The sequence below is a fragment of the Staurois parvus genome, unplaced genomic scaffold (genome assembly GCF_062004578.1).
Source record: "Staurois parvus isolate SC_StPar_1 unplaced genomic scaffold, SC_StPar_1.0 ptg000021l, whole genome shotgun sequence".
Taxonomy (NCBI): Eukaryota; Metazoa; Chordata; class Amphibia; order Anura; family Ranidae; genus Staurois; species Staurois parvus.
The window spans coordinates 1,461,929-1,482,203 of NW_028317817.1; the positions used below are offsets into that span (position 1 = coordinate 1,461,929).

General features: G+C 47.1%; 1 protein-coding gene across 1 annotated transcript in view; it reads left to right on the forward strand.

Annotated features, from left to right (window-relative positions):
• The window catches only part of TOPAZ1 (testis and ovary specific TOPAZ 1), a 184,693-nt gene that overhangs the window by 72,912 nt on the left and 91,506 nt on the right, over nt 1–20,275 (forward strand). The window contains exons 6-7 of the mRNA XM_089691165.1: nt 13,721–13,813; nt 18,275–18,390. Of these exons, the coding sequence (XP_089547291.1) occupies nt 13,721–13,813; nt 18,275–18,390 (209 nt within the window). The remainder of the gene's footprint in view (nt 1–13,720; nt 13,814–18,274; nt 18,391–20,275) is intronic.

Here is a 20,275-nt window from a genome sequence, read left to right on the forward strand (position 1 = left end):
TTTTCTTGTTGCTTGCTTTCTTCTTCCCTTCTAATAGAATCTTCTAGTTCTTTGGATGTAAAGGAGATTGATGTTACACAGCAGTACTCTTCTTCTTAATAAGACAACTCATCATTGGTGCTTATTGAAAAGGTGTACAAATGTCTTACTATAGACTCCATTGTTTGACACATTCCCTGGACTTCCTGGCATCCAGGTTACATAGTTAGTCTGGCTGAATAAAGACAAAAGTCCATCCAGTTCAACCATAAAAAAAAAAAGTTATAATCCTACACCCACAGTTGATCCAGAGGAAGGGAAAAAAACCCAGAAAAGCATGATCTGATTACTCCTGCAGAGGAAAAAAATTCCTTCCTGATTTCCCCCCCCCCCCCCGAGAGACAATTGGATATTCCCTAGATCAACTTTATAAATAGTATCCAGTTATATTCTGTGTATCCAAGAAAGAAACCAGGCCTTTTTTAAAGCAATCGACTGAGCTGGCCAGAACCAGCTCTTGAGGGAGTCTATTCTACATCTTCACAACTCTTACTGTGAAGAAACCTTTCCATGTTTGGAGATTAAATTTATTTTCCTACAGACATAAAAAGTACCCTCTTGTCGTCTGTGATGACCTCAGGGTGAATAACTCTACACCGAGTTCACTATATGAACCACTGATATATTTATACATGTTGATCATATCCCTCCTTAATCTCCTCACAGGAGAATAAATTCAGTTCCTCTAATCTTTCCTCATAGCAGAGCTCCTCCATGCCTCTTATCAGTATGGTTGCCCTTCTCTTCACTTTCTCCAGTTCATCTGTGTTTTTTGTGAATTGGTGCCCAAAATTGAACTGCATATTCCAGATGATGTATTACTAATGATTTGTACAGAGGTAATATGATATCTATCTCTGGAGTCTATACCTCTTTTAATACAAGAGAGGGTTTTGCTCGCATTAGAAACTGCAGCTTGGCATTGCATGCTATTATTAAGCTTGTGATCTACCAGAACTCCCAGATCCTTCTCCACCATTGATTCCCCCAGTTGTACCCCCCTAGTATGTATGATGCATGCATATTCTTAGCTCCCAAGTGCAGAACCTTACATTTATCAACATTAAACCTCATTTGCCACATAGTTGCCCAATTAAACAGTGCATTGAGGTCGGCTTGTAAGTTTTAGATATCCTGTAAGGACGTTATTCCACTGCACAGCTTGGTGTCATCTGCAAAGACTGAAATGATATTTTTAATCCCAAACCCTATATAGTGTATAAATATATTAAAAAGTAAGGGTCTCAACATTGAACCTTGGGGTACACCACTGAGAACCCTAGACCATTCTGAGTATGAATTACTAACCACTACTCTCTAAATACGATCTTTTAGCCAGTTTTCTACCCATTTACATACATATTTTTCCAAGCTTAGACTTTACTTCACACATTAGCCATGTGTGAGGAATTGTGTCAAACGCTTTTGCAAAATCCAAGTATACCACGTCCACCGCCACCCCTCTGTCCAAGGTTTTGCTCACCTCATAAAAATCAGATTTGTTTTACAACTTCTGTCTTTCATGAATACATGCTGTCTGTTGCTTAAAATATTTTTTTTCCAGTAATAGCTCATCTATGTGCTCTTTTATTAAACTCTTCAGTATCTTCCCAACTATAGAAGTTAAACTACTTAGTAAAGATTTTGACTCCTTTTTAAATATTGATACCACATTGGCCTTATGCCAATCCAGTGGTGCTATGCCTGCCAGCCAAGAGTCCCTAAAAATTAGAAACTGCTTTGAATTCTTTAAGGACTCGTGGGTGTATGCCATCCAGTCCAGGTGTTTTATTCACCTTTATTCTGTCTAAATATTTTTGAATCATATCAATTGTGAGCCAATGTGGATCATCTGGAGCTGTGCCAATACCATGCCCATGATGGACAAGAGCTCCCCCATGCTCCTTTATATACACAGAGCTGAAGAAGGTATTTAACCGCTTGCCGCCCTGCCACTGTATATATATGTGTGCAGGGCGGCAGTGGAGCGCAAAAGCTTGTTTTAAAACGGGCTCCGCACTCCCGACACTTTCGCGGGTAGGGGGCGCGCGTGCGCGCTCCCGCCGACCCCCGGGTGACACGATTCGATCCAGGAGGGATCAATCATTAGATTTCAGCCAGTGATTTCTGGCTGAAATCAGATGATCAGTCCCTGTCCTATCCTGTGCTGTCCTGTGTTGACATTTACACAGGGCAGGATATGATGTCATTTTTCTCTGCCTGGACACATTCCGTTCCAGACAGAGAAGAAGACACAGTAAAAGTGAGTACAAAGCACTACACTAAGTTAGAACACACCTAGGACACATTTAACCCCCTGATCGCCCCCCCCCCCCCAAATTAACCCCTTCACTGCCCTGTTACCAGTGTCACTGATCAGTGAAGCGATTTTTACTGATCACTGTATTAGTGTCGCTGGCGACTTCCAATAGTGTTAGCGCACCTCCCAGACAGCGCCAGATTGCCCGCTAGTACACCAGTAATCCCATTTAACCCCTTAATCTCTCCCCCCCAGTTAACCCCTTCACTGCCCTGTCACCAGTGTCACTGATCAATGAACCGATTTTTACTGATCACTGTATCAGTGTCGCTGGCGACTTCCGATAGTGTTAGCGCCCCTCCCAGATAGCACCAGATTGCCCGCTAATACACCAATAATCCCGTCTAACCTCTTGATCCCCCCCCCCCCGAGTTGACCCCTTCACTGCCCTGTCACCAGTGTCATTGATCAGTGAACATATTTTTACTGATCACTGTATCAGTGTCGCTGGCGACTTCCGATAGTGTTAGCGCCCCTCCTAGATAGCGCCAGTTTGCCCGCTAGTGCACCGGAAATCCCATTTAACCCCTTGATCGCCCCCCTCCACTCCCCCCAGTTAACCCCTTCACTGCCCTGTCACCAGTGTCATTGATTACAGTGAACAGATTTTTACTGATCACTGTATTAGTGTCACTGGTGACTTCCGATAGTGTTAGCGCCCCTCCTAGATAGCGCCAGTTTGCCCGCTAATGCACGGGATTTTTTTTTACCAAAAACATGTAGCAGAATACATTTTGGCTTAAATTTATGACTAACTTTGAGTTCACGTTACATTTTTTATAGCTGAAAGTAGAAAATATTGTTTTTTTTTCAAAATTTTCGTGTTTTTTTTTTTTTTATTATAGCGCAAAAAATAAAAAGCGCACAGGTGATAAAATACCACCAAAAGAAAGCTCTATTTGTGTGAAAAAAAGGATGTAAATTACGTTTGGGTACAGCATTGCATGACCGCGCAATTATCATTTGAATTAGTGCAGCGCTGTATAGCAAAAAAAGGCATAAATTACAGTATCTATACCAGCGGTTCTCAACCTGGGGGTCGCGATCCCTTTGGGGGTCGAACGACCATTTCACAGGGGTCGCCTAAGACCATCGGAAAGCACATATGTCCGATGGTCTTAGGAACCGAGACACCGCTCCTGTCTCCGGCGATGTGTGGGCGGGATGATATGCTTCCCCTGTAACCTGGCCACACCTCCGGGATCACTCAACAGCTCCGCCTCCTCGCCGCTGATTGGCCACCGGAACTGTAGCTCAGGAGAGGCACACTGGCGGCCAATCACCGGTGAGGAGGTGGAGCTTGGAGAGGAGGAGCCGAGCGGCAGCGCGCGGAGATCAAAGAAGATCGAGGGAGCTGCAGGAGCGAGTGAAGAGAGAGGCCAGAGAAGGAAGACAGCTGACAGGTAAGTGCAAATTTTGCTGCTGCAGCCAGGTATGCAGGCTGTAGATGGGATAGGGAGAGAGCGAGCCCAGGCTGGAGCAGGAGTCAGCAAGGTAATTATCATTGGTGTCAGTGGAAGGGATAGTGCCCCATCATTTGTGTCACTAATACCAACGATGGGACACTATTCCTCCCCCCACTGACACCAACGATGGGGCACTATTCCTCCCCCCACTGACACCAACGATGGGGCACTATTCCTCCCCCCACTGACACCAACGATGGGGCACTATTCCTCCCCCCACTGACACCAACGATGGGGCACTATTCCTCCCCCCACTGACGCCAACGATGGGGCACTATTCCTCCCCCCACTGACGCCAACGATGGGGCACTATTCCTCCCCCCACTGACGCCAACGATGGGGCACTATTCCTCCCCCCACTGACGCCAACGATGGGGCACTATTCCTCCCCCCACTGACGCCAACGATGGGGCACTATTCCTCCCCCCACTGACGCCAACGATGGGGCACTATTCCTCCCCCCACTGACGCCAACGATGGGGCACTATTCCTCCCCCCACTGACGCCAACGATGGGGCACTATTCCTCCCCCCACTGACGCCAACGATGGGGCACTATTCCTCCCCCCACTGACGCCAACGATGGGGCACTATTCCTCCCCCCACTGACGCCAACGATGGGGCACTATTCCTCCCCCCACTGACGCCAACGATGGGGCACTATTCCTCCCCCCACTGACGCCAACGATGGGGCACTATTCCTCCCCCCACTGACGCCAACGATGGGGCACTATTCCTCCCCCCACTGACGCCAACGATGGGGCACTATTCCTCCCCCCACTGACGCCAACGATGGGGCACTATTCCTCCCCCCACTGACGCCAACGATGGGGCACTATTCCTCCCCCCACTGACGCCAACGATGGGGCACTATTCCTCCCCCCACTGACGCCAACGATGGGGCACTATTCCTCCCCCCACTGACGCCAACGATGGGGCACTATTCCTCCCCCCACTGACGCCAACGATGGGGCACTATTCCTCCCCCCACTGACGCCAACGATGGGGCACTATTCCTCCCCCCACTGACGCCAACGATGGGGCACTATTCCTCCCCCCACTGACGCCAACGATGGGGCACTATTCCTCCCCCCACTGACGCCCACGATGGGGCACTATTCCTCCCCCCACTGACGCCCACGATGGGGCACTATTCCTCCCCCCACTGACGCCCACGATGGGGCACTATTCCTCCCCCCACTGACGCCCACGATGGGGCACTATTCCTCCCCCCACTGACGCCCACGATGGGGCACTATTCCTCCCCCCACTGACGCCCACGATGGGGCACTATTCCTCCCCCCACTGACGCCCACGATGGGGCACTATTCCTCCCCCCACTGACGCCCACGATGGGGCACTATTCCTCCCCCCACTGACGCCCACGATGGGGCACTATTCCTCCCCCCACTGACGCCCACGATGGGGCACTATTCCTCCCCCCACTGACGCCCACGATGGGGCACTATTCCTCCCCCCACTGACGCCCACGATGGGGCACTATTCCTCCCCCCACTGACGCCCACGATGGGGCACTATTCCTCCCCCCACTGACGCCCACGATGGGGCACTATTCCTCCCCCCACTGACGCCCACGATGGGGCACTATTCCTCCCCCCACTGACGCCCACGATGGGGCACTATTCCTCCCCCCACTGACGCCCACGATGGGGCACTATTCCTCCCCCCACTGACGCCCACGATGGGGCACTATTCCTCCCCCCACTGACGCCCACGATGGGGCACTATTCCTCCCCCCACTGACGCCCACGATGGGGCACTATTCCTCCCCCCACTGACGCCCACGATGGGGCACTATTCCTCCCCCCACTGACGCCCACGATGGGGCACTATTCCTCCCCCCACTGACGCCCACGATGGGGCACTATTCCTCCCCCCACTGACGCCCACGATGGGGCACTATTCCTCCCCCCACTGACGCCCACGATGGGGCACTATTCCTCCCCCCACTGACGCCCACGATGGGGCACTATTCCTCCCCCCACTGACGCCCACGATGGGGCACTATTCCTCCCCCCACTGACGCCCACGATGGGGCACTATTCCTCCCCCCACTGACGCCCACGATGGGGCACTATTCCTCCCCCCACTGACGCCCACGATGGGGCACTATTCCTCCCCCCACTGACGCCCACGATGGGGCACTATTCCTCCCCCCACTGACGCCCACGATGGGGCACTATTCCTCCCCCCACTGACGCCCACGATGGGGCACTATTCCTCCCCCCCACTGACGCCCACGATGGGGCACTATTCCTCCCCCCACTGACGCCCACGATGGGGCACTATTCCTCCCCCCACTGACGCCCACGATGGGGCACTATTCCTCCCCCCACTGACGCCCACGATGGGGCACTATTCCTCCCCCCACTGACGCCCACGATGGGGCACTATTCCTCCCCCCACTGACGCCCACGATGGGGCACTATTCCTCCCCCCACTGACGCCCACGATGGGGCACTATTCCTCCCCCCACTGACGCCCACGATGGGGCACTATTCCTCCCCCCACTGACGCCCACGATGGGGCACTATTCCTCCCCCCACTGACGCCCACGATGGGGCACTATTCCTCCCCCCACTGACGCCCACGATGGGGCACTATTCCTCCCCCCACTGACGCCCACGATGGGGCACTATTCCTCCCCCCACTGACGCCCACGATGGGGCACTATTCCTCCCCCCACTGACGCCCACGATGGGGCACTATTCCTCCCCCCACTGACGCCCACGATGGGGCACTATTCCTCCCCCACTGACGCCCACGATGGGGCACTATTCCTCCCCCCACTGACGCCCACGATGGGGCACTATTCCTCCCCCCACTGACGCCCACGATGGGGCACTATTCCTCCCCCCACTGACGCCCACGATGGGGCACTATTCCTCCCCCCACTGACGCCCACGATGGGGCACTATTCCTCCCCCCACTGACGCCCACGATGGGGCACTATTCCTCCCCCCACTGACGCCCACGATGGGGCACTATTCCTCCCCCCACTGACGCCCACGATGGGGCACTATTCCTCCCCCCACTGACGCCCACGATGGGGCACTATTCCTCCCCCCACTGACGCCCACGATGGGGCACTATTCCTCCCCCCACTGACGCCCACGATGGGGCACTATTCCTCCCCCCACTGACGCCCACGATGGGGCACTATTCCTCCCCCCACTAACGCCCACGATGGGGTACTATTCCTCCCCCCACTGACGCCCACGATGGGGCACTATTCCTCCCCCCACTGACGCCCACGATGGGGCACTATTCCTCCCCCCACTGACGCCCACGATGGGGCACTATTCCTCCCCCCACTGACGCCCACGATGGGGCACTATTCCTCCCCCCACTGACGCCCACGATGGGGCACTATTCCTCCCCCCACTGACGCCCACGATGGGGCACTATTCCTCCCCCCACTGACGCCCACGATGGGGCACTATTCCTCCCCCCACTGACGCCCACGATGGGGCACTATTCCTCGCCCCACTGACGCCCACGATGGGGCACTATTCCTCGCCCCACTGACGCCCACGATGGGGCACTATTCCTCGCCCCACTGACGCCCACGATGGGGCACTATTCCTCGCCCCACTGACGCCCACGATGGGGCACTATTCCTCCCCCCACTGACGCCCACGATGGGGCACTATTCCTCCCCCCACTGACGCCCACGATGGGGCACTATTCCTCCCCCCACTGACGCCCACGATGGGGCACTATTCCTCCCCCCACTGACGCCCACGATGGGGCACTATTCCTCCCCCCACTGACGCCCACGATGGGGCACTATTCCTCCCCCCACTGACGCCCACGATGGGGCACTATTCCTCCCCCCACTGACGCCCACGATGGGGCACTATTCCTCCCCCCACTGACGCCCACGATGGGGCACTATTCCTCCCCCCACTGACGCCCACGATGGGGCACTATTCCTCCCCCCACTGACGCCCACGATGGGGCACTATTCCTCCCCCCACTGACGCCCACGATGGGGCACTATTCCTCCCCCCACTGACGCCCACGATGGGGCTCTATTCCTCCCCCCACTGACGCCCACGATGGGGCACTATTCCTCCCCCCACTGACGCCCACGATGGGGCACTATTCCTCCCCCCACTGACGCCCACGATGGGGCACTATTCCTCCCCCCACTGACGCCCACGATGGGGCACTATTCCTCCCCCCACTGACGCCCACGATGGGGCACTATTCCTCCCCCCACTGACGCCCACGATGGGGCACTATTCCTCCCCCCACTGACGCCCACGATGGGGCACTATTCCTCCCCCCACTGACGCCCACGATGGGGCACTATTCCTCCCCCCACTGACGCCCACGATGGGGCACTATTCCTCCCCCCACTGACGCCCACGATGGGGCACTATTCCTCCCCCCACTGACGCCCACGATGGGGCACTATTCCTCCCCCCACTGACGCCCACGATGGGGCACTATTCCTCCCCCCACTGACGCCCACGATGGGGCACTATTCCTCCCCCCACTGACGCCCACGATGGGGCACTATTCCTCCCCCCACTGACGCCCACGATGGGGCACTATTCCTCCCCCCACTGACGCCCACGATGGGGCACTATTCCTCCCCCCACTGACGCCCACGATGGGGCACTATTCCTCCCCCCACTGACGCCCACGATGGGGCACTATTCCTCCCCCCACTGACGCCCACGATGGGGCACTATTCCTCCCCCCACTGACGCCCACGATGGGGCACTATTCCTCCCCCCACTGACGCCCACGATGGGGCACTATTCCTCCCCCCACTGACGCCCACGATGGGGCACTATTCCTCCCCCCACTGACGCCCACGATGGGGCACTATTCCTCCCCCCACTGACGCCCACGATGGGGCACTATTCCTCCCCCCACTGACGCCCACGATGGGGCACTATTCCTCCCCCCACTGACGCCCACGATGGGGCACTATTCCTCCCCCCACTGACGCCCACGATGGGGCACTATTCCTCCCCCCACTGACGCCCACGATGGGGCACTATTCCTCCCCCCACTGACGCCCACGATGGGGCACTATTCCTCCCCCCACTGACGCCCACGATGGGGCACTATTCCTCCCACTGACATCAGTGATGGGGCACTATTCCTCCCACTGATACCAATGATGGGGCACTATTCCTCCCACTGCAAAATTACAGTTATGAAGTAGCAACGAAAATAATTTTATGGTTGGGGGTCACCACAACATGAGGAACTGTATTAAGGGGTCGCGGCATTAGAAAGGTTGAGAACCACTGATCTATACCATAGTTTGTAGACGCTATAACTTTCACACAAAGCAATCAATATACACTTATTGGGATTTTTTTCCCAAAAACATGTAGCAGAATACATTTTGGCTTAAATTTATGACTAACTTTGAGTTTACGATATATTTTTTTATAGCTGAAAGTAGAAAATATTGGTTTTTTTTCAAAAGTTTTGTGGTTTTTTTGTTTATAGCGCAAAAAATAAAAAGCGCACAGGTGATAAAATACCACCAAAAGAAAGCTCTATTTGTGTGGAAAAAAAGGACTCATTAAGGGGGGGTAAATCCTCAGGTGCTCAAGTGGTTAATAAATGTGTCTTCTCTTTGTACCCAGTCACCCACTCCAGATTATTTTGTAAAGGGCCTACAAGCTTCAGAGTGCAAATCCTCTAGCGTTGGCAGTGGAGCATCTGGTGACTAATCTAAACTATGTATTGAGTTGTATATGGAAAAATACAAAACAGAGCCATCTAGGCATACCCTGGCTCGCAGTGTATGCAACTACAATATAACAACAATACAATAATACAACTGAAACAAGCCCAGCTGGAGGAAGCTTGCTCAGAGCACCAGAACATGTACCAGGAATTGTGTATGGAGATATGGTCTTGTCCATGTTCCCATTTTGAACATTTATGCTCATAGGATGTAATGAAAGGGAGTGGGAGGTGGGGACCCATATTGACCGAGAGGCTTTGTTCTCGGACATTCTTCACATGGTAGCTGAACTGTCCTGTCCTTTTCCAGATCATCCAGGCCTTCTGTCAAGAGGACCCATTTATCACCCTACTTCACAGTCACTGATTTTAAAGCATGGCTGTTGAGGCCCAGGGAAAGGGGTGTCTTGGAATCAGTGATTCCCACGCTTTTTAAGACGAGATAGGTCACTTTTTGTACAGTATACCATCATACCTGAAAGGTGTATTACAGTTGGTGTGAGCAGACAAAATTACACCAGCGACATTGTTCTATGAGTCATAAATTGGCCTTAACTGCCCTAAAAGAACAGGTCTCGGACTTGGTCCTTTTATTCCGTAGTCCTTTACCCTCTTACTGCTTGATGAAGGCCATTGTTCATGAGGTCGATCGCGCTGCCCCGTTGGGTGCCAATAATGCCATGGAACCTCCCTTTGATGGTTTCAGTCCTCCAAAAGTCGTCTTTTGAATCTGTGAGGAAAACTCCTTTGGCGGATCTTACCTTTTTAGGGTAGCATTTCTTGTGGCCTTTACTTCTGACAAATGAGTTTTGGAGCTGTCTGCTGTGTCCTGTAGGGAACCTAGGCAAATTTGTGAGCTCATTTGTCGTGCCTGTTCTCTGAGCAGGTAAGTATAACTGGTTTATTTTTTTTTTATTTTTAAATGTTCCTTTTAATATCAAGATAAGAGGAATTTTTGATTTGTCTGTAAATTCTGTATATGGCAGTACAGCGCAAGACACCCTCCCTTCCATTCCTTGATTTGCATTCTATTATTTGCAACAAAAGTGAGGACTCACAGAGGTTGGGGTAGGATTGTAGGGGAAGCACGAAGGAGGTGTGTCATCTTAAACTTTGCCAGCGTCCAGTCGTCTGAAGGCGTGCGCTTATAACCCAAGGTGTATGAATACTCTTCATGTCTCCTGTACTGTTCTCCAAGATACGGAATTGACCAGTAAGTCAAAATTATTTTTTCATCCTGCATCATACAATAGTGGATCTGCAAAAACAAATTCCTGTCTTGTAATTGAGGGACACAGAAAGTCATTCACTCTGAATTATATTTCCACCTACATGAAGCTGTAGGCCAGCCCAGAATAACCCCTCCTACCACCAGCATGCCTTCTGAATAATTAGGATCTGTATCATTTGCTTGAATCGCTGGACACTTTTAAAATGCCTGCTTTCCCCCAGCTCCTTTGAATAGGTTGACACTGGAACTGAATGCTGATATCATCTGCTAAGTGAAGTGTTGCCAGCATGTATTTTGGACTCTTTCCTCCCCATTGAATGAAGAAGCATCTTCCCACTGCTGCTTGGTAAAGGACCACGTGGAACTCCAGTCTTTAGTCTGTCTCTGCTGCGCACCTACAGTGACTTTGGTCAACTGACTCTCACAAGCTACCAGCTTTTTGGGTTTCAGGAGTACCTGAGTGGGGGCACTTGCAGTGCTGCTGTATTGGCTACTGCCAGCTCACACTATGCTTTCGGCTTTTGCAGTGCACCCATTGATGTGGCCATCATTTGCAGCCCTCTGATCCTATAGTCTATTTTCCATCTTTGGAGTCTTCCATAGCTTTCTTAGATGTGGCCGCCTCTTCTACTCTCTCAGATCTTTACTACAGTCCTGCATGACTTTACGGCAAAAAGTTATTCAACAACTCTGGCAAGCATGTTTCTGTGCCATGCAGATTTTGATATTTGACCTGCATGCAGCCTCTGAACTGAGCTTAGACGATATCTGATTCTGAGTAACTTGATTACTTACCTGATGAACTTGCCTCTGAGAAATTGGTCTGCTATAACTACTAAATTAAGAGACAGTTTCTGCTCTTATTGATGCGTTGTGCACCACTTTGTAACTAGAGGAATGGCCTTTTACTGTTACCAGTGCTATTGCCAACCTTGGGTCCTTTAGAGCCCCTAAGACGGCAAAAACTTTCCTGATAAACCCGCTGTTCCGAATCTTCCTCTGTGAAGACTGGAGATTCTCTGAGAAGATGTTTGTTCCCCCCAAACTGTATTTAGCATTGCTTTTATTTGAAGAGAACTTTAATAAAAAGCGTTCTTCTCCCACCCTTTTAGCCTTCTATTTGATGAGAACTGTTAAGTGTCCTACCCCCACTTTGGATCTGGAAGTGTTATGCCCTAACAAAGTGACCACCCTCCCTGTGGAGGATGCACCTGTCCTTCATCCAAATGTCCACAAACTCAATCAAGGCATCCCCTCCATTGGCATCCTGCTAATGACCCCCCTCCACCTCTCGTCCTACCCTGGGGTTTAAGAGGTGTGTGCTGGTCTCTCCCGACCATCCATTCTGCTATGCAGCCACTGAGGGATCCCAGCTGTGGCAGGACTCTAGTGTCCAGACTCTGCCTGAGCCCCATTGGAGTAAGGGGGACCCCAGAAGCCACATCAGCTCTGCCTGAGACTCTGCCAGCTCTGCCTGAGACTCTGCCAGCTCTGCCTGAGACTCTGCCAGCTCTGCCTGAGACTCTGCCAGCTCTGCCTGAGACTCTGCCAGCTCTGCCTGAGACTCTGCCAGCTCTGCCTGAGACTCTGCCAGCTCTGCCTGAGACTCTGCCAGCTCTGCCTGAGACTCTGCCAGCTCTGCCTGAGACTCTGCCAGCTCTGCCTGAGACTTTCACATCATCTCTGCCTGAGACTTTCACATCATCTCTGCCTGAGACTTTCACATCATCTCTGCCTGAGACTTTCACATCATCTCTGCCTGAGACTTTCACATCAGCTCTGCCTGAGACTTTCACATCAGCTCTGCCTGAGACTACCACATCAGCTCTGCCTGAGACTACCACATCAGCTCTGCCTGAGACTACCACATCAGCTCTGCCTGAGACTACCACATCAGCTCTGCCTGAGACTACCACATCAGCTCTGCGTGAGTGTATGCTTCCCCTGTGTTATCCAAACTGTTTATGAACTGCCTCCTACCTCCCTGTTGGATTACAAACTGCTGTAGAGACTTTAACTTTGCCCCCCGGGGCTGGATTACAAAGTATTTTGGGCTCTCTCTCTGCACTACTTCCCATTGAGTGACTGTTGTCTGTCTGTTTTAATAAAGCTTTAAGTGTTTGCCATCTGCCTTGTGTGTTCTGTCCTGCCTACCCTCCGTCACACCTCTGAACTTCTGTCTGGACAGTGCTGATTTGCCCTGTGCTGATCATATGCACTCTCCCTAGAAAAAAAACTATCAAAACACAGCAAAATGAGCATGTGCAGCTTGCCCCCAAGGCTTTGTTCTATCAGATGGATTGGGGGCTGTGGAAGAAGGGGAGGATTAGAGAAGGCAGGATCATTTTTGCACAGTGTGGAGAATTAACCCCTTTAGGTTCCACAGTGAGTTTAACAAGCAGGCTTTACTGCATAGACAGACTGATTTTAATGTTGTGGGTTTAGTAACACTTCAACAATGGTAAGGCAAGGCCTCTTTCACATGGGCTAAGAGATGCAGCAAAATAACAAACATGGGTTAACTCTGCTATAACGATAACCCATGTTCAAGGTGCAGTTTACATACATTTTGTCATGTTAAAAAAGGGAAAATGAGCACTGTAAATGCTTCAAAACAGACCTATTCATTTTTTTTTTAATTCTTTCAACATGTGACTTGGAAGCATTGCAGATGAACTCAAGGTGGTAGATTGCAGCAATGCCTAGAGAACATGACATGCCCTAAAGCTCTTGATGCAACAAAAATCAAAGCGATGCCAACACGCAGATTTATACTGTCCCATTCTTCTGCTCATGTGAATGGGGCCTTAAATGTGACATGTAAATGTAGCTAAACAGAGCTGATGCATATGCCACATTAATGTGCTTAATTTGTGTCTTGACATATTTTTGTGAGAGATTGAAACTCTCATTTTAATTTCAGCCTTCAGTAGAAAACATCATCAAGGTGTTTGAGCATGTTGCGTCTAATCGTGTACAGGTAGTGGTACCCAGTTTAATGGGTATCTTTAGCAAGGTAAGATATTCATGAACTTTGTTTTGAAGGCAGGATTATGCAATAACTCATGAAACTGCAATGCATTTTTTTATGTATCACAGCAGGACTTTACCAATAACAATTTGATATGTGTTTTAGTTAGGAACATATATTCCACATTAATAATTATGCTACCAAAATAGGTGTGTGCTGTAAATTGCTTACAGCATTATTCCTGTTTGTTCTTGCTGGAGGTTGCCATTTTACTGCAGCCCAGAGCCCCTGAGAAGCAGTAAATATGTCTAGGCTGTCAGCAGATTGGCCTCTGTATTTTTGGGAGTACCGAAAAATAGAGAGCAACTGAGCATGTGCAGAGCAGGGTGAGACCGTGTATTCCTAGCTTTGAAATAGTATAGACACATATTAAAGTTCTACTTTTCGTAGGCTCTGTGTTTACAATCCTAGCTGCCTTTTAACGTTTTGTTATGGTAACCATGTATTATTAGTAGAGAGGTATTTTATTGTCCTTTACAAAAGGTTTCCTCTTCTTTTATAAATATTAATGCTGTTTTCTTGTAACACATAGAACGAGAACATGTAAGTATTTGTATATCAACAAACTTCAGAATACTATGTATTCTACTGGGTTACTGCGTAATTTTGAGAACTGAATATACATTTTCCAGATTTCTACAGTTTAAAATATAATGTAATAACCATCCTGTCATTTAGCACTTTCAAACTACTTCAGTGCTCCACAGCCCTGCTAGAACACAGCTGTTTAAGAAAAACTGACGCGCCAATACTAAAACCTCATTCCCATGTTCAATCATGATGGAGGGGTTATAATGTTGTAGGACGGCATTAAGGCTTCAGACATGGAGAGCTTTGGCTCACTGGGAGACTAATTCAGTTTTTTTTTTTTAGTAAATTAGTCGTATGCAGAAGCATTATATGGGACCACAATAATCTTGGTTAAAAGCATCTGTTCAGTTGGCCACATCCTTACTGCTTAATACATACTCACATACAAACAGGCAGCTCTGTGTTTGTTAGGTCTACAGTAAATCTAAAACAAGTGTATGTGTATAGTAAATTAATGTTGTGTGAATTTACAGTAGAAGACCAAAGATAATTCGTAACACTTAGAAACCTAGAGCCTTGACCCTTGTAGACCAGGCTGGCAGCATTTCCAGTCCAGACCACAAAATAAAACAGTGTTTTTACATGTAACTTTGTTAATTTTATTATATGTAAACACAGTGTTCTATAAGTGTTGTCACTTGCATAAAGAGTTTTTTGTTTCTTTGGTTATGATGCCCCTTGTCTCTCTCTTTTCCTTTACTGCCCCCTGGATCTTTCTGCTGTCTGCATTGGGAGCCACTGGCATAGATGATTAGAGCATGTGAAGAAGCTTAAGAAATTCATAAGTGTTCAGAAATGTTTTTTCTTACAACTGTATACAGTCCATAAGTGTTCAAAAACGTGCTTTCTCATAGCTGTAGAAATCCCAACTACAGTACAACAACATGACTCCTCAGAAACTTCCAAGAATTCATGCCCCAAGTGGGTTACTAGCATGCCTGACATTCCTGTTAAAAGGGGCCAGTATTCTATCAAACTGTTGCTTATGGAGCCCATAAAAGCAAACACTGCCTACTCTAGTGCCCACGATTTCAAGCTGAGTATATTATACCCCAAAGCAGACCAGCACATAAGCCCTCTGCCTTATCGTGTACCAACTACACTGATGACTATAAGCATCATTGTTTTTCAAATATTGATTTGTGGTAGTGTACAGTTTATCATAATGGTGATGAATTTATGAATGAATGCCTCATGCATATGGCGCGTGTCAAAATTTACCATAACCAACTGATGTGTTATGCAAGTTTAAAGCAAACCTGAGGTTATAAAAGGTATAAGAAGCTGAAATGTATGTAGGAATAGCAGCTACTTCCAGTTGCCTGCACACCTAATTGGATTACCTGTTGAGCATCCGAGGTCTCACCAAATCCATTGTGGTCTCATTTGTCAAATGTCAGCCAGCTTTCTTGGTGGCTAACCTTCCCTTCATATCTAATCTGCCTTACTATTGGCCCATTGCTTTTATTGACAGTGTTGGTAATCAATAGTGAGATGCAGGATGTGGTGGTTTATGTAATAATTTATTCTAAATACGTAGGGCGGTGTCCTCTCCCTTTAAACAAAATATTGCAGTGCCTCCAGCTGTTAAAATACAGCAAATATTTAAGGAACCAATAATTTGGACACCTTAATAATTTGATCACCACTTAATAATATACCTTGAGTTCTTTCACCAATATGATTTCGTACCATATACACAAAATTAGCTTTTTTGATAAATTTATTTATGTACAAATATTTATATATATATATTAATACAAACGCAAAATACTGGTGATGAATATACTCGTACACACAATCAAAGATGTAATACGCTAGTCTTTTTACAGTATCATACAAGATATGATTATCAAATAAAGGAAAAACAAAATTTTGGGAGGTTAGTTGCAACCTATAGTGCGTCAGATATTATTTATCATATCCCGCGGCCATAGGGAGATAATAAAGTATCTCTGATGATTAGCACCACAACAACATTACAAATTAGTTTGTATGCAGTATATAACCTCAATACCAATAATCAAAAAGTTATAGTAAATAATAATTCGGAGGACCTTTAATACTTTCCTAACCACACAAAAAAATGTTCTAAATCTTAGAAAGTTTGAAATATAAAAGAAAATTACAATATTTTGGCACAGTTTAACCACTCCCAGATTCTCAATTTTGAGGCCTCCCAGTGGGATGCAATTGGAAAAGAAATGTTTCTGGGCAGTCAGGCACCAGAATTTAAATGAGCATCAGCGTCTCTGGCGAAAATCTTTTCCTTCAAAATGGCAGCTGGAAGTTCTCAGCAAAATGGCCACAGGTGGCAAGTGAGTATAGTGCAGTATATAGTGGTAGTAACAGGGTAGATCAGAAGTAGTTTAGAAGTTCAGAAGTTTTAAGTTTTGAAGTTTTTAGAAGTTGTTAGAAGATTTTAAGTTGAAGTTCATAGAAGATTTTAGAAGATTGTCTTCAGTTTGAAGTGTTTGGCATTTTATACCATGCAAGTCCTTTGTTCCGAAGGACCTCCCAAGAGGCTTGTTGATTGGACGGTTGAGAAGTTTGCGTACCTATAGATGTTCCTAACCTGTCCACTGGGGACAGTCAGGTATTACAAATGAAATGGTGGTCTTAATGATGACTCACCCTTTGATATAAACAGTATGTCTTTATGGATCAAATATATGGGTCCTATTCAGGTATAAATGATTTCCCTACTAACTCTTGGATAAGGACCATAGAAAGATGTGAATACATTTGGTTTCTCATTTTTCTGATATATGAACTATATTGGAAAGCTGATTTCCTTTGGAAATATAGAAATTACCCAATTCACAAACCATCTATTTTATCACTTCAAACTTAAGTTGAGTGGGATGCAATACCCAACCTTATCGAATAGATTTTCCTTTGATGGAAAAGTGTTGGTAATATACTTTCTGATAATGTTTCCATTGGTATATACCAAGCTTTATATTTTAAATGACCTAACTTTCACCTTATGTTTAATGCATGGTTCAAGGATATGTGACAGAGAGAACTTCTAGTTACTTGCACTATTGTGTGAGAATTAGGGTAAACAGAATGGACTGGATTTTGACCTCAGGCTATAATAGCCGATTGTGACAGTTTAGAGGTTTTGTTTAGTAATCACACACTTTCCAAGGTTTTTTTTGGAGAAATCAAACAATAAGGATTTGGTCTCACCATTGTCACTTTGGTACTTTGTGTTTGCTCACCTGCAGACATTCAAATAGTGGTGTTTTAGTCTCATTGTATCTTAGACCAATTTTCTTTCACTCCATTGTTTTCTGTAACTTCCTAGAGAGTCACTGGAATTCACCCTAGGATGTTAACCCCTGACAGTCAGCTAGGATTCCCAATTTGGGATAATATAATTTTTCTTAATAAACAGTCCAAAAGTCATCACAAGGATAAGGAAGGACCAAGCTCACAGCCTATAAAGCTGGATGGTATTTGCTTTCTTGGATTCCTGTGCGCTTCCTGAAGAAAATATTACCAGGTGTGTAGGCATGTGGAGATAGCCAGTGTAGTTTGTGTTAGCTTCTTTTGTTTGTTATGGCAGCAGGCTTATATGTGGCTCATTTAATATGAGCCTCAATCACAGTGGGATCTGGCAGAAATTGTAAACACAGAAGGATAAAATATTTCCAATGTTACAATAATGCTAAAATATTTCCAGTGTTACAATTATGCTAAGTATAGGTCCTAAAGAAAACATTCTATTTTTCTATTCAATGTGAATTTTCTCTTTCACATTTTACACAATATATTTTTTTCACTTCTTGTGTCATTTCATGTCAGAAATTATTACTAGATTTGTTTTTTTTCTCTATTTCTCTACAGTGTCTTAATGCTGGAATGACACCTACATTGCCAGAAATCAACCGTATACTAGCAACAGTGAACCAGCTCCCCAACCAAAGAGTTGCTATTAACATTCTGCTATCTGTGAAATCTAAGTGAGTGATTGGTTACAATTTTGCTGAGCATACGCTTTTGTAAATATTTGTTGGCAAGCACACTAAACATACAGTATGTCTGTGTTGTAACATTTGTCTGAGTAAAATACTCAATTCAATAGCAAAGGTTTAAGCTTCAGGGAAACATACAGCATTGTTTTCTTTGGTATTTACTAGTTTTTTCATCTCTACAAAGGGTGTCAGTTGCTGTATCTCTGTCATGTAGGCAAACTTTAAACGTAGGAAAATAAAAAAAAAAAAACTAATTCAGAAATAAAATTTGAAAGCAATGCTTTTGTTAAAGAAAGGATTATCTAATCCCCTGTGCTAGTGCACATCCATAGAAATCTGATTTTCTTGCAGAGCAAGTCACCTGAAGAATCTTCACATCTCCCACTCATTGGGTGTGTCAGACACCTACTGTACATACTCCACTGTGTCCTGTGGTGCGTCTTGTTGGCCTTTACAATACTACAGGGCCTAATGAAGATAATTTGACGTCCTTTCTTCCTAGGTCCTAACAGGCTCCACAGGAATCCATTTTAAGGTTGGCACATGCTCCACTGGGTGCTTGTTCTTCAGCAATATTGTTGCTTTGGGCTGTCTGTTAAGACCAGGCTATGTTTACTTAAAGAAGTGTAGTCAAAGCTTTTTTGGCTGTTCTAAGGATCACAGGAGTCCAGTTCAGTCTGCACTCCTGTGACCCGTTTTCAGCCAACAGCGGGTAAAGCCCTCTGTCGGCTGACGTCAGAGCCAGTCCAGGCTTTGAAAAGATCCCAACTACAGTTCCACCCAGTAGCCTGGACCAGCACCTGGCTCAGCGTCTCCGCGATCTGCTGAGACCCTGAGCCTCCCGCTCTTGCTCCTCCACAGCCCAGCACTTCAGTGAGTGCAGAAGGAGCAGAGCAAAGAGCTGGAGACTGACAGTTATGGCTCTCTGCTCAGAGTGGAGGGGGAGAAGTGAGCCATCAGTGGTGTTTGATCACTCAGTTCTCACTGCAGAGCCAGCAAGGGACAAATCTGATCAATGCTGCATTCACCTAGGTGTCGTAGAAATGTGTTTTTTTTTTCTTGTAAGACCATACTTCTCTTTTAAGGCCTCCTTAGCTGTCCATTAATACTTGTGTATATCCCACCTTCCCAAGGCTAGTTTTGCTCCTTGGTTCTTCTCTACTTTTAAGCCATTACCAAGCTGGGAAGTTAGTTTGTTAATTTTGGATGAAGTTCACGTTGGCATTTTAAATCATTACTGTAAGTAAAAACTATCTTTCTCTCTGGGACATATCAGAGGGATTCCGATAGGTCAAAGTGGTCATGTGCTAGCATGTGACCAATGACCATCACTCTGATCTATCCTGGAAGCCCTAGGGAAGTGCATGTAAGTGCAGTGGGTACTGGAGGGATGTAGGGTATTAGTGCATCCTTTCATTGTTTTGTAAAAAGGTGAACTTACTTTTTAACCACTTGCCCTCCCTGAGATTTACCCCCCTTCATGACCAGACCATTTTTTCCCCCAAATTGCGCAACACTGTAACCATTTGATATGTATGTAAATTTATTTTCACACAAATAGAGCTTTTTTTTTGGGTGGTATTTGATCAGCACTGGGGTTTTTATTGTTTTATTATATAAACCAATGACAAAAAAACCTTTTTTGCTATAAAACATATCCAATAAAAAAAATCACATTTATTCATAAATTTAGGCCAAATGTATTCTGCTACATATCTTTGGTAAAAAAAAAAAAAAAATCCCAATAAGTGTATATTAATTGGTCTGCATGAAAGTTGTAGAATCTACTGTTTATATACTGGAATTTTCATTTATTTTATACTAATAATGACAGCAATCATCAACTTATATCGGGATTGTGTGCGACGGGCAA